Here is a 15373-nt window from a genome sequence, read left to right as displayed (position 1 = left end):
CAATTTAAAGCCGATGGGCAATTACGCATTTCTGTTTTTTTCCGGGTTGAGTTCTTACTGCGCAGACTCGCGCCGGGTAATAACGGAAACGAGTCACGTTTTTCGGAATAAAAGCCTCATGAAAATGTATCGCGTGTAGCAGCCGCGTAGTACTGTAGTAAATATCGCAGGGTCCGTTTTTATCCTATTACAATTCAGAAATAACAAAAACAAGCCAGCAGTGTAACGTGACCAAATCTTGTGAAATGACAACGTGTCTTGTTTTGAAATATACCAGCCTGGAAGTTGTCAAAAAAAACATGGCGGCGAAACAATAGCATATGGTCTACCTACATTGTAGCATAAAGTATTAATTTCAAACTGCTATATTGTTTACAAGGAGCCGGTTTTCTGCCAAAAAAACAGGCATCTAATGCCATAAGATGCCGGAAATAAAAGTAACACCACTGGGTGAGCTCACTAGCTAGCTCGCAACACTTCATTAACACATTTTAGTGTTATTACTTCCTAAATGGCATGTTACACTCCTATTTTGGCGTGTATCTGTGGTTATGGCGGGGAATGTTCACTGTGGCTTCCACAATGTATTTGTAATGAATAATTGTCTTTGATGAGGTAGCGACTTGTCCAGGGTGTACACCGCCTTCTGCCCGAATGCAGCTGAGATAGGCTCCAGCACCCACCCCCCGCGACCCCGAAAGGGACAAGCGGTAGGAAAAAAAGTAGATGGATGGATAATTGTCTTCTCCTTGCTCCATTCCAAAGGAGCTGGACAGGATGTTGGACGCAGCTGCATCATCGTCTCCATCGGAGGCAAAAACATCATGCTGGACTGTGGCATGCACATGGGATACAATGATGACGTAAGTCGAGTCTTTGTCATATCTTATTTACCGGGGTCTCCGATGTCGTATTTTAGGCTTCATAATGCGCCACACATTTTCCATGGGAGACAGGTCTGGACTACAGGCAGGCCAGTCTAGTACCCGCACTCTTTTACTATGAAGCCACGCTGTTGTAACACGTGGCTTGGCATTGTCTTGCTGAAATAAGCAGGGGCGTCCATGATAACGTTGGTTGGATGGCAACATATGTTGCTCCAAAACCTGTATGTACCTTTCAGCATTAATGGTGCCTTCACAGATGTGTAAGTTACCCATGTCTTGGGCACTAATACACCACCATACCATCACAGATGCTGGCTTTTCACCTTTGCGCCTAGAACAATCTGGATGGTTCTTTTCCTCTTTGGTCCGGAGGACACGACGTCCACAGTTTCCAAAAACAATTTGAAATGTGGACTCGTCAGACCACAGAACACTTTTCCACTTTGCATCAGTCCATCTTAGAAGCCGGGCAGCGTTTCTGGGTGTTGTTGATAAATGGCTTTCGCTTTGCATAGGAGAGTTTTAACTTGCACTTACAGATGTAGCGGACAACTGTAGTTACTGACAGTGGGTTTCTGAAGTGTTCCTGAGCCCATGTGGTGATATCCTTTTCACACTGATGTTGTAACACGTGCTGAATGTGGCTTGGCATTGTCTTGCTGAAATAAGCAGGGGCATCCATGATAACGTTGCTTGTTGCTCCAAAACCTGTATGTACCTTTTAGCATTAATGGTGCCTTCACAGATGTGTAAGTTACCCATGCCTTGGGCACTAATATACTCCCATACGGTATAGCTCGGTTGGTAGAGTGGCCGGGCCAGCAACTTGAGGGTTCCAGGTTCGATTCCCGCTTTGGCCATCCTAGTCACTGCCGTTGTGTCCTCGGGCAAGACACTTCACCCACCTGCTCCCTGGTTTAAATGTAACTTAGGTAATGGGTTTCACTATGTAAGGCGCTTTGAGTCACTAGAGAAAAGCGCTATATAAATATAATTCACTTCACTTCACACTTCACCATCACAGATGCTGGCTTTTCAACTTTGCGCCTAGAACAATCTGGATGGTTCTTTTCCTCTTTGGTCCGGAGGACACGACGTCCACAGTTTCCAAAAACTATTTGAAATGTGGACTCGTCAGACCACAGAACACTTTTCCACTTTGTATCAGTCCATCTTAGAAGCCGGGCAGCGTTTCTGGGTGTTGTTGATAAATGGCTTTCGCTTTGCAAGGTAGAGTTTTAACTTGCACTTACAGATGTAGCGACGAACTGTAGTTACTGACAGTGGGTTTCTGAAGTGGTCCTGGGCCCATGTGGTGATATCCTATACACACTGATGTCGCTTTTTGATGCAGTACAGCCTGAGGGATCGAAGGTCACGGGCATTGCCGCTTACGTGCAGTGATTTCTCCAGATTCTCTGAACCTTTTGATGATATTACGGAGCGTAGATGGTGAAATCCCTAAATTCCTTGCAATAGCTGGTTGAGAAATGTTGTTCTTAAACAATTTTCTCAGGCATTTGTTGACAAAGTGGTGACCCTCGCCCCATCCTTGTTTGTGAATGACTGAGCATTTCATGGAAGCTGCTTTTATACCCAATCAAGGCACGCACTTGTTCCCAATTAGCCTGTTCACCTGTGGGATGTTCCAAATAAGTGTCTGATGAGCATTCCTCAACTTTCCCAGTCTTTTTTGCCACTTGTGCCAGCTTTTTTGAAACATGCTGCAGGCATCAAATTCCAAATGAGCTAATATTTGCAAACAATAACAAAGTTTTTCAGATTGAACGTTAAAAATCTTGTCTTTGCAGTCTATTCAATTGAATATAAGTTGAAAAGGATTTGCAAATCATTGTATACTATTTTTCTACATATGGCACCTTTAAATTATATTGACAGTTAGGTTAGGAAAACATTTTTGTTGTTGTTATTCCTGAAGCCGTTTCATCCTTCCTGGAAGCTGCTTTTATACCCAATCATGACACCCACCTTTTCCCAATTAGCCTGTTCACCTGTGGGATGTTCCAAATAAGTGTTTGATGTGCATCCCTCAACTTTCCCAGTCTTTTTTGCCACTTGTGCCAGCTTTTTTGAAACACGTTGCAGGCATCAAATTCCAAATGAGCTAAAATTTGCAAAAAACAACAAAGTTTACCAGTTCGAGCGTTAAATATCTTGTCTTTGCAGTCTATTCAATTGAATACAAATTGAAAAGGATTTGCAAATCATTGTATTCTCTTTTTCTACATATGGCACCTTTAAATTCTATTGACAGTTAGGTTAGGAAACATGTTTTGTTGTTGTTATTCCTGGAAGCTGCTTTTATACCCAATCATGGCACCCTCCTGTTCCCAATTTGCCTGTTCACCTGTGGGATGTTCCAAATAAGTGTTTGATGAGCATCCCTCAACTTTCCCCCAGCTTTTTTGGAAACACGTTGCAGGCATCAAATTCCAAATGAGCTAATATTTGCAAAAAATAACAAAGTTTTCCACTTCGAATGTTAAGTATCTTGTCTTTGCAGTCCATTCAATTGAATATAAGTTAAAAAAGATTTGCAAATCATCGTATACTCTTTTTCTACATATGGCACCTTTAAATTTTATTGACAGTTAGGTTAACAAACATGTTTTGTTGTTGTTAGTTGTTATTCCTGGAAGCTGTTTTTATACTCAATCATGGCACCCACCTGTTCCCAATTTGCCTGTTCACCTGTGGAATGTTCCAAATAAGTGTTTGATGAGCATCCCTCAACTTTCCCAGTCTTTTTTGCCACTTGTGCCAGCTTTTTTGAAACATATTGCAGGCATCAAATTCCAAATGAGCTAATATTTGCAAAAAAACAGTCTATTCAATTGAATATAAGTTGAAAAGGATTTGCAAATCATTGTATTCTCATTTCTACATATGGCACCTTTAAATTCTATTGACAGGTGGGTTAGGAAACATGTTTTGTTGTTGTTATTCCTGAAGCTGTTTTGTCCTTCCAGAGACGTTTCCCAGATTTCTCCTACATCATCCAGAACGGTCGCCTGACCGACTTCTTGGACTGCGTGATCATCAGGTTGGTTGAACGCACAACCGACGTGGACGTCCTGCTCAGACCCCCCGCGTGTCTTTTGTCAGCCATTTCCACCTGGACCACTGCGGCGCTCTGCCCTACATGAGCGAGATGGTGGGCTACGACGGCCCCATCTACATGACCCACCCCACCAAGGCCATCTGTCCCATCCTGCTGGAGGACTTCCGCAAGATCACCGTGGACAAGAAGGGCGAGACCAACTTCTTCACCTCGCAGATGATCAAGGACTGCATGAAGAAAGTCGTGCCCCTCAACCTGCACCAGACCGTCCAGGTGGGTGGTCCGGGCCCGCAGCCGTCACCCGTCTTCTCTTGTAATCACCCGAAGGTGTGTGCAGGTGGACGACGAGCTGGAGATCAAGGCGTACTACGCCGGCCACGTTCTGGGCGCCGCCATGGTGCACATCAAAGTGGGCTCGGAGTCGGCGGTCTACACCGTGAGTGTGAACGTTCCACCAAGTCACATGACCGACAACAATAATAGTCTTCTTGTTCTTCTTCAGGGGGACTACAACATGACACCTGACAGACATTTAGGGTATGTCCTAATTCACGTTTATGCAAGTTGTTCTTTCTTTTTTAAACAATGGAACATCTTAAACCAGTGGGATGCTACAGTTCGTCATTTTGAAATCATTTCCGAGTCAACTACCGTATTTTCCCTGCTATACGGTGCACCCACCAACATTGTAGAAGAAAAATTAATGTTTCCATATATTAGCCCAGGGGTCGGCAACCCAAAACGTTGAAAGAGCCATATTGGACCAAAAATACAAAAAAACCAAATCTGTCTGGAGCCGCGATAAAGAAAAAAACGTATATAAGTGTTATAATGAAGACAACATATGATGTAAGTGTCTATATTAGCCTACTATGAAAATGACTTTAAAAGCCTTATGTAAGTGTTATAATGAAGGCAACACATGTTGTGTCTATATTAGTTATATTAGCCTACTATCAAAATGACTTTAAAAGCCCTATATAAGTGTTATAATGAAGACAACACATTTTGTGTCTATATTAGTTATATTAGCCTACTATCAAAATGACTTTAAAAGTCTTATATAAGTGTTATAATGAAGACAACACATGACGTGTCTATATTAGTTAAATTAGCCTACTATCAAAATGACTTTAAAAGCCTTATATAAGTGTTATGATGAAGGCAACACTTGATGTAAGTGTCTATATTAGTTATATTAGCCTACTATCAAAATGACTTTAAAAGCCTTATATAAGTGTTATAATGAAGACAACACATGATGTAAGTGTCTATATTAGCTATAATAGCCCACAATAAAAATGACTTTCAAAGCCTTCTATAAGTGTTATAATGAAGGCAACACATGATGTAAGTGTCTATATTAGTTGTATTAGCCCACAATCAAAATTACTTTAAAAATGTCTTATATAAGTGTTATAATGAAGGCAACACATGATGTAAGTGTCTATATTAGTTGTTTTGGCCCACAATAAAAATGACTTTAAAAGTCTTATATAAGTATTATAATGAAGGCAACACATGACGTAAGTGTCTATATAGTTATATTAGCCCACGGTCAAAATTACTTTAAAAAAAGTCTTATATAAGTGTTATAATGAAGGCAACACATGACGTAAGTGTCTATATTAGATATATTAGCCCACAATCAAAATAACTTTAAAAAAGTCTTATATAAGTGTTATTATGAAGGCAACACATGATGTAAGTGTCTATATTAGTTGTTTTAGCCCACAATCAAAATGACTTTAAAAGTCTTATATAAGTGTTATAATGAAGGCAACACATCACGTAAGTTTCTATATTAGTTATATTAGCCCACAATCAAAATGACTTTAAAAGTCTTATATAAGTGTTATAATGAAGGCAACACATGATGTGTCTATATTAGTTATATTAGCCCACAATCAAAATGACTTTAAAAGCCTTCTATAAGTGTTATAATGAAGGCAACACATGACGTAAGTGTCTATATTAGTTATATTAGCCCACAATCAAAATGACTTTAAAAGTCTTACATAAGTGTTATAATGAAGGCAACACATGACGTAAGTGTCTATATTAGTTATATTAGCCCACAATTTAAAATTACTTTAAAAGTCTTATATAAGTGTTATAATAAAGGCAACACATGATGTAAGTGTCAATATTAGTTATATTAGCCTACAATCAAAATGACTTTAAAAGTCTTATATACTGTAAGTGTTATAATAAAGACAACACATGATGTAAGTGTCAATATTAGTTGTTTTAGCCCACAATCAAAATGACTTTAAAAGTCTTACATAAGTGTTATAATGAAGGCAACACATGACGTACAGTAAGTGTCTGGATTAGCCATATTAGCCTACTATCAAAATGACTATGCGTCGCAGGCTGAAGCAAATCTGCATGTTTAGCTAATCCTCGTCCTGCAGAGATGATACTTGTAAGAAACATACTGTATTTGTCGCCATGGAGACAAGGATTAGTGATTTAGAAGTAACTACGATGCATTAGTACGGCGATGCCATACCAGTACCGTACAACCGTGGTTCTCTCCAATCCAAACCTTCTTTCTGCAGGGCTGCGTGGATCGACAAGTGCCGGCCAGACATCCTCATCTCCGAGTCCACGTATGCCACCACCATCCGGGACTCCAAGAGGTGCAGAGAGAGGGACTTCCTGAAGAAAGTGCACGAGAGCATCGAGAGAGGAGGGAAAGTACGGCCGGAGTTCGATCTTGTTGTCGTTTCACCTCGGCACATCTTTAAAACTGATCCCGCTTTCAGGTCCTCATTCCAGTCTTTGCCCTGGGAAGAGCTCAGGAACTCTGCATCCTCTTGGAAACCTTCTGGTAAACCGCTGAAGATCCACAAAGTCGTCGTCGTCGGCATGCTAATTGTCTTCCCATGAAAGGGAGCGGATGAACCTGAAGGCGCCCATCTACTTCTCCACGGGCCTGACGGAGAAAGCCAACCACTACTACAAGCTCTTCATCACCTGGACCAACCAGAAGATCAGGAAGACCTTTGTGCAGAGGAACATGTTTGAATTCAAGCACATCAAGGCCTTCGACCGCTCCTACGCCGACAACCCAGGGCCCATGGTGAGTGGTCGTCGCCTTGGTGCCGGTCGGTGAACAAAGTGAGAGAGTTGGCGCTCTGACAGGTGGTGTTCGCCACGCCGGGGATGCTGCACGCCGGACAGTCCCTGCAGATCTTCAAGAAATGGGCGGGTAATGAGAAGAACATGGTGAGAGAACACCGGGGGGGAGGGGAGGAGTGACCGCACGTTAACGGACGAGGTCGCCTTCTGACCCACGCAGGTCATCATGCCGGGTTACTGCGTGCAAGGAACCATCGGGCACAAGATCCTGAACGGACAGAGGAAGCTGGAGATGGAAGGCCGAGCCACGGTAAGGACGCTGAATTTCATTCTGTCTTGTCAATAGAAGCACTTTGGAGTAGTCAGTGTGCAGCTCCACCGGCCGCTGCTGCGAAAATAGCTGTGTGACGTGCACGAGTGCCGTCAGCACAGGGGAGCTGCGGTTCATAGGAGTAAAGATGAGTTTCAACACGTGTGGTGCATACCTGAGACTTAGACAACCTTTATTGATCCACAATCAATCAATCAATCAATGTTTATTTACAGTATGTAGCCCTAAATCACAAGTGTCTCAAAGGGCTGCACAAGCCACAGCGACATCCGCGGTTCAGCGCCCACATAAGGGCAAGGAAAAACTCACAACCCAGTGGGACGTCGATGAGAATGACTATGAGAAACCTTGGAGACGACCGCAGATGTGGGTAACCCCCGCCCCCTCTAGGGGAGACCGGATGCAATGGATGTCGCCACATATTTACCTTGCCACTCGCCTGTGTTGCAAGCTATTGAGTAAGGCTGAAACGACGCGTCGACGTAGTCGACGTCATCGGTTATGTAAATACGTCGACGCCGTTTTTGTGCGTCGACGCGTCGCATAATTACGTCACACTACCGTCATGGCGGAGCGCAAAGCAGACTGTGCGAGCGAGGGGAAAAACGCACACCAAAAGTCGTCAAAAGTGTGGGAGTATTTCAATACACAGCCTAATAATGTTGTTGTATGCACACTGTGTCGAGCGGAAATGGCCTATCATAGCAGCACAACGGCTATGAACGAACATTTGAAAAGAAAACCATCAACTAGTCAATCGTCCTCGTTAGCATACGTTGTCATCATTACACAAAAACATGAATGTGTCATTTGTATCTGCTAGGGGTGTAACAGTATGTGTTTTGTATTGAACCGTTTCGGTACGGGGCTTTCGGTTCGGTACGGGGGTGTACCGAACGAGTTTCTAAGCTAAAGCTAACTTTAGCTGCTAAAGTGTTAACAAGTTGCTTTGCTCCTCTGCCTCTGTCTCAGCACGCAGCATTGTCCCACCCATACAACCATCTGATTGGTACACACGCAGCATTGTCCCACCCACACAACCATCTGATTGGTACACACGAAGCATTATCAGCCAATCAGCAGTGCGTATTCAGAGCGCATGTAGTCAGCGCTTCAGCGTGGAGCAGATAGGTGTTTAGCAGGTGAGCATCAGGCAGCGGACTCTCCCCAAATGATAATAAACACCTCCCAGTCAACTACTAGTAACATCACTATGAGCCCGTTGACCTACTAGAAACTTAAACTGCAGCTCAGCTCACTCGCAGTCCTGGCTTGAGGTGAAGGCTAATTAGCTCTCAGTTCCAGCCACATCGACCCCTTCTGAGCGCCTATTTTCAGCTGCTGGGAATATTGTAAACAAGAAAAGAACCAAAGCATGTACACATGCTAACCTTTCTTCATTACAACTGTTAGTCACTCACTGGAATGAGTAGAATTGGTTATTGTGTACTGTGTTGGACTGGATGTTTATTTTGCACATTTTAAAAGCAATACTTAATGTTTACAGTGCTCCAGAATATTTAGATTGGCACTTTTTTGTATTGGATGTTTATCTTTATTTTTGCACATTTTAGCAAATAAGCAGTACTTTCACTTTTGTTGAAATGTTTACACTGTTGTTACAGAATATTTCGTTTTGCACTTTTTTGTATTGGATGTTTATCTTTATTTTTGCACATTTTAAAGCAAAATAAGCAATACTTTTACTTTTGAAACGCTTATACTATTGCAGAATATTAAGATTTGCACTGGATGTTTACTTTTATATTTGCACATTAAAAAGCAAATAAGCTACTTTTAATTTTGTTAAATGTTAAAAGTTTTAAATGTTTACATTGTTACAGAATATTTTGTCATGTTGTTGTCAATGTTGACTGAGTGGCCATACTTTTTTTTTTTGTAAATAAAAGCCATGCCTTTTGAAAAAACTGGCCTACTTTTATTTTTTCATCTTCATTTTAAATAAAATAAAATAAAAAATAATCGGTAAAAGGAGAAATAATCTATACATGAATCGAAAAAATAATCTATAGATTAACCGATTAATCGAAAAAAATAATCTATAGATTAATCGATAGAAAAATAATCGTTAGCTGCAGCCTTAGTATTGAGACACAAATGTCTGCATGTAGACTATTTTCAGTGGATAGTAAATCCACTACAAGCTGCACAGGGACTACTCTAAAGTGTAGCAGTGTTGACAATGTAGCACGAGTGTCACATGTGACTGATGTGGACGCTGGCAGCTGGAGGTCAAGCTGCAGGTGGAGTACATGTCCTTCAGCGCCCACGCCGACGCCAAGGGCATCATGCAGCTCATCCGCATGGCGGAGCCTCGCAACGTGCTGCTGGTGCACGGCGAGGCGGCCAAGATGCAGTTCCTCAAGGGGAAGATCGAGCAGGAGTTCAGTGAGTTTCTCCCTCGCACCTTCTCGCCGCCGTTCTTCTCCCCAGACGTGACGCTCTCCGCACGCCAGGTGTCGACTGCTACATGCCGGCCAACGGCGAGACCGCCACGGTGACCACCAACCCCACAGTTCCGGTGGATATGTCGCTCAACCTTCTCAAGAGGGAAGTGGCTCTGGGAGGTGAGGCTCCTTCTTTTATATCAATTCAAAAATAATAAAGTGTAAAAATAAGTGAAGCACATCTTTACAGACACGTAGAAAAGTCATACAAATAGAAATATGGATATATTTGACACCAAAAAGTCATCTATTATTATTATTCTGCCGCAAAAGTTTGCAGAGTATCAAACCAGGAATCTTCCGGGAATTAAAAAAAAAAATATCCCAGATTACCCACAATTCACAGTTTTCCAGGACATTTTTCCCATTGAAAATGACTGGACCATTTTTCGAACATGCACAATTCCCACATATCTCAACCAATTTGAACCAAACCACCATCTCGCCTTGGACAATCAAACTACCATTTTCCAAGTCCCAAAAAATTCCAGGAATTCAAAGCCCTATTTTCCTGTCTTCCTGGAAAGTTTTCACAGTCCATATTTTTCAACCGTTTTTGACCATTTTACCTTCAAAACATTATTTTCTTAGTTGGGACAACAAATGGTTCTATTTTCCTACAAATCCCTGGTTTTCCCGAAACTCCAGGATATCTGAAATACCAAATCTCAATTCAAACTGTTACTACGCCAACATCTCTCAAACAATTTGAACCGTTCCACCATCCACTCTCCGCTCTCCTTAGACAGTCAAACTACCATTTTCCAAGTTCAAAACAATTCCAGGAATTCACGGTTTTCCAAAGCCCTATTTTCACCGCTTCCTGGAAAGTTTTCAGTCTCCATTTTTCAACCTTTTTTGACCATTCAACCTTCAAAACATTCCTCTTAGTTGGAACAGCAAATGTTCCTGGTTTTCCCAAAACTCCAGGAATTCTGAAATACCAATTCTCAATTGTTATTCACGGTTTTCCAGGACATTTTTCCCATTGAAAATGACTGGACCATTTTTCGAATTTGCACAATTCCCACATTTATCAACCAATTTGAACCGTCCCACTATCCACACACTCCGCTCGCCTTGGACAATCAAACTACCATTTTCCAAGTCCCAAAAAATTCCAGGAATTCAAAGCCCTATTTTCCTCTCCTCCTGGAAAGTTTTCACAGTCCACATTTTTCAACCGTTTTTGGACCATTTTACCTTCAAAACATTCTTCTTAGTTGGGACAACAAATGGTTCTATTTTCCTACAAATTCCTGGTTTTCCCGAAACTCCAGGATATCTGAAATACCAATTCTCAATTCAAACTGTTACTACGCCAACATTTCTCAAACAATTTGAACCGTTCCACCATCCACTCTCCGCTCTCCTTAGACAGTCAAACTACCATTTTCCAAGTTCAAAACAATTCCAGGAATTCACGGTTTTCCAAAGCCCTATTTTCACCGCTTCCTGGAAAGTTGTCACAGTCTCCATTTTTCAACCGTTTTTGACCATTCAACCTTCAAAACATTCCTCTTAGTTGGGACAGCAAATGTTCCTGCTTTTCCCGAAACTCCAGGAATTCTGAAATACCAATTCTCAATTATTATTCACGGTTTTCCAGGACATTTTTCCCATTGAAAATGACTGGACCATTTTTCGAACTTGCACAATTCCCACATTTCTCAACCAATTTGAACCAAACCACCATCCACACACCCCGCTCGCCTTGGACAATCAAACTACCATTTTCCAAGTCCCAAAAAATTCCAGGAATTCAAAGCCCTATTTTCCTCTCCTCCTGGAAAGTTTTCACAGTCCACATTTTTCAACCGTTTTTGGACTATTTTACCTTCAAAATATTCTTCTTAGTTGGGACAACAAATGGTTCTATTTTCCTACAAATTCCTGGTTTTCCCGAAACTCCAGGATATCTGAAATACCAATTCTCAATTCAAACTGTTACTATGCCAACATTTCTCCGTTCCACCATCCACTCCCTGCTCTCCTTGGACAGTCAAACTACCATTTTCCAAGTTCAAAAAAATTCCAGGAATTCACGTTTTTCCAAGGCCCTATTTTCACCTCTTCCTGGAAAGTTTTCACAGTCTACATTTTTCAACCGTTTTTGACCATTCTACCTTCAAAACATACCTCTTAGTTGGGACAACACATGTTCCTGGTTTTCCCGAAACTCCAGGAATTCTGAAATACCAATTCTCAATTGTTATTCACGGTTTTCCAGGACATTTTTCCCATTGAAAATGACTGGACTATTTTTCAAACTTGCACAATTCCCACATTTCTCAAACAATTTGAACCGTCCCACCATCCACACACTCCGCTCGCCTTGGACAATCAAACTACCATTTTTCAAATCCAAAAAAATTCCAGGAATTCAAAGCCCTATTTTCCTCTCCTCCTGGAAAGTTTTCACAGTCCATATTTTTCAACCGTTTTGGACCATTTTACCTTCAAAACATTCTTCTTAGTTGGGACAACAAAAATGGTTCTATTTTCCTACAAATCCCTGGTTTTCCCGAAACTCCAGGATATCTGAAATACCAATTCTCAATTCAAACTGTTACTACGCCAACATTTCTCCGTTCCACCATCCACTCCCTGCTCTCCTTGGACAGTCAAACTACCATTTTCCAAGTTCAAAAAAATTCCAGGAATTCACGTTTTTCCAAGGCCCTATTTTCACCTCTTCCTGGAAAGTTTTCACAGTCTACATTTTTCAACCGTTTTTGACCATTCTCCCTTCAAAACATACCTCTTAGTTGGGACAACACATGTTCCTGGTTTTCCCGAAACTCCAGGAATTCTGAAATACCAATTCTCAATTGTTATTCACGGTTTTCCAGGACATTTTTTCCATTGAAAATGACTGGACTATTTTTCGAACTTGCACAATTCCCACATTTGTCAACCAATTTGAACGGTTCCACCATCCACACACTCTGCTCGCCTTGGACAATCAAACTACCATTTTCCAAGTCCAAAAAAATTCCAGGAATTCAAGGTTTTCCTAAGCCCCATTTTCACCTCTTCCTGGAAAGTTTTCACAGTCCACATTTTTCAACTGTTTTTGACCATTCTACCTTCAAGACATTCCTCTTAGTTGGGACAACAAATGTTCTTGTTTTTTTTGGCCACAAATTCCTGGTTTTTCCGAAACTCCAGGAATCCTGAAATACCAATTCTCAATTAAAACTGTCACTACACCAACATCTTTCAACCAATTCGGAAAATTCCATCACCAATCCATTCATATATTACAGGACAATTGTGCTAGTATCAATATTTAAAAAAAATACAATAAAATAAAAAAAAATCCTAGTTTTCCCGAAATTCTCCTTTTTTAGGAAATTCCCATTCAAATTAATGGACGTATTCAAGTTCTACAATGCCCAAAATTCTCGATTTTGCACCACATTTGACCCGATTCCAACCTTTTCAACCATCCACACACACTACTCTTTCGAGATCTCGAAGACGAAACATGTTTTCCCTTTCCCAAAATTCAGTTTTTCCGTAATTTCCAGGAATTTCTCCCTATTGACAATGAATGGGCAATACACAAACTTCTGCATATCCCATATTTCTCATCCGGAAAAAAAATTCGGGAATATATACAGTATATATGCATGTGCGTATATATTTATATACATGTGTGTGTGTATATATATACCGGTACATACAGTCGTGGTCAAAAGTTTACATACATTTGTAAAGAACATAATGTCATGGCTGTCTTGGGTTTCCAATCATTTCTTCAACTCTTATTTTTTTGTGATGGAGTGATTGGAGCACATACTTGTTGGTCACAAAAAAACATTCATGAAGTTTGGTTCTTTTATGAATTTATTATGGGTCTACTGAAAATGTGAACAAATCTGCTGGGTCAAAAGTATACATACAACAATGTTAATATTTGCTTACATGTCCCTTGGCAAGTTTCACTGCAATAAGGCGCTTTTGGTAGCCATTCACAAGCTTCTGGCAAGCTTCTGGTTAAATTTTTGACCACTCCTCTTGACAAAATTGGTGCAGTTCAGCTAATTGTGTTGGTTTTCCGACATGGACTTGTTTCTTCAGCATTGTCCACACGTTTAAGTCAGGACATTGGGAAGGCCATTCTAAGACCTTAATTCTAGCCTGATTTAGCCATTCCTTTACACACTTTTCGTGTGTTTGGGGTCATTGTCTTGATGGAACACCCAACTGCGCCCAAGACCCAACCTCCGGGCTGATGATTTTAGGTTCTCCTGAAGAATTTGGAGGTAATCCTCATTTTTCATTGTCTCATTTACTCTCTGTAAAGCACCAGTTCCATTGGCAGCAAAACAGGCCCAGAGCATAATACTACCACCACCATGTTTGACGGTATGCATGCTGTTCTTTGGATTAAAGGGTTAACCTTTTCTCATCCAGAAATATAGCTGGGTATTGTGACTAAACAGCTCAATTTTTGTTTCATCAGACCTCAGAACTTTCCTCCAGAAGGTCTTATCTTTGTCCATGTGATCAGCAGCAAACTTTAGACGAGCCTTAAGGTGTCGATTCTGGAGCAAGGGCTTCCTTCTTGCATGGTAGCCTCTCAATCCACGGTGATGCAAAACACGCTTGACTCTGGACACTGACACCTGTGTTCCAGCAGCTTCCAATTCATCGCCCACCTGCTTTTTGGTGGTTTTCGGTTGACTCTTGATCATCCTGACCAATTTTCTCTCAGCAGCAGGTGATAGCTTGCGTTTTCTTCCTGATCGTGGCAGTGACAAAACTGTGCCATGCACTTTATGCTTACGAACAATTGTCTGCACAGTTGCTCTTGGGACCTTAAGCTGCTTTGAAATGGCTCCAAGTGACTTTCCTGACTTGTTCAAGCCAATGATTCGTTTTTTTCAGATCTGTGCTGAGTTCCTTTGACTTTCCCATTGTCGTGTTTGTAACACATGAGCCCTATTTAAATGGACTCAGAGAAGTCAACAGGTGTCGTCAATCATAATCACTCACTTGAAGTTAAGAGGCCATGCCATGAAGCTAATTTGATTTGATTGTAACTTTTCTACATCACCAAAATTGATCATGTATGTTGCTGTATGTATACTTTTGACCCAACAGATTTGCTCACATTTTCAATAGACTCATAATAAATTCATAAAAGAACCAAACTTCATGAATGTTTTTTGTGACAAACAAGTATGTGCTCCAATCACTCTAACACAAAAAAATAAGAGTTGTAGAAATTATTGGAAACTCAAGACAGCCATGACATTATGTTCTTTACAAGTGTATGTAAACTTTTGACCACGACTGTGTATAAATAGGGACGAGCGCTAGAAAAATGGATGGATGGATCCAAGATTACCCACAATTCACTTTTTATTTTTTTAAATTTTTTTTGCAGGCTCTTTACCCGATCCCAAAAAGCCCCGCGTCATGCACGGAACCCTCATCATGAAAGACAACGTAAGCACTAAACCCGCCAGTCACGTATGTTTGCGTCTCCACGTAACGAGCGCGTGCC

The 15373-nt window shown here is 41.1% G+C and overlaps 2 protein-coding genes across 4 annotated transcripts in view; one reads left to right on the top strand and one right to left on the bottom strand.

Moving 5' to 3' along the window:
* Positions 1-15373, bottom strand: part of ubxn10 (UBX domain protein 10) — a 265348-nt gene that overhangs the window by 27355 nt on the left and 222620 nt on the right. The gene's annotated exons all lie outside the window — the stretch shown is intronic.
* Positions 121-15373, top strand: part of ints11 (integrator complex subunit 11) — a 36104-nt gene continuing 20851 nt past the window's right edge. For 2 of the 3 annotated variants that reach the window (XM_062052676.1, XM_062052675.1), the window contains exons 1-14: positions 121-450; positions 766-863; positions 3878-3951; positions 4014-4242; positions 4307-4405; positions 4472-4506; positions 6534-6672; positions 6741-6805; positions 6868-7057; positions 7120-7203; positions 7277-7366; positions 9634-9796; positions 9865-9975; positions 15254-15315. In XM_062052676.1, coding sequence (XP_061908660.1) covers positions 423-450; positions 766-863; positions 3878-3951; positions 4014-4242; positions 4307-4405; positions 4472-4506; positions 6534-6672; positions 6741-6805; positions 6868-7057; positions 7120-7203; positions 7277-7366; positions 9634-9796; positions 9865-9975; positions 15254-15315 — 1467 coding nt within the window. In that variant the 5' untranslated portion in view covers positions 121-422. The remainder of the gene's footprint in view (positions 451-765; positions 864-3877; positions 3952-4013; positions 4243-4306; positions 4406-4471; positions 4507-6533; positions 6673-6740; positions 6806-6867; positions 7058-7119; positions 7204-7276; positions 7367-9633; positions 9797-9864; positions 9976-15253; positions 15316-15373) is intronic. The other variant, XM_062052674.1, reaches the window with a different exon arrangement.

This window comes from Entelurus aequoreus, linkage group LG07, assembly GCF_033978785.1.
Source record: "Entelurus aequoreus isolate RoL-2023_Sb linkage group LG07, RoL_Eaeq_v1.1, whole genome shotgun sequence".
In the NCBI taxonomy this organism is placed as follows: domain Eukaryota; kingdom Metazoa; phylum Chordata; class Actinopteri; order Syngnathiformes; family Syngnathidae; genus Entelurus; species Entelurus aequoreus.
The sequence above is the reverse complement of the archived record's forward strand: the minus strand, read 5'-3'. Positions and strand labels throughout refer to the sequence as shown.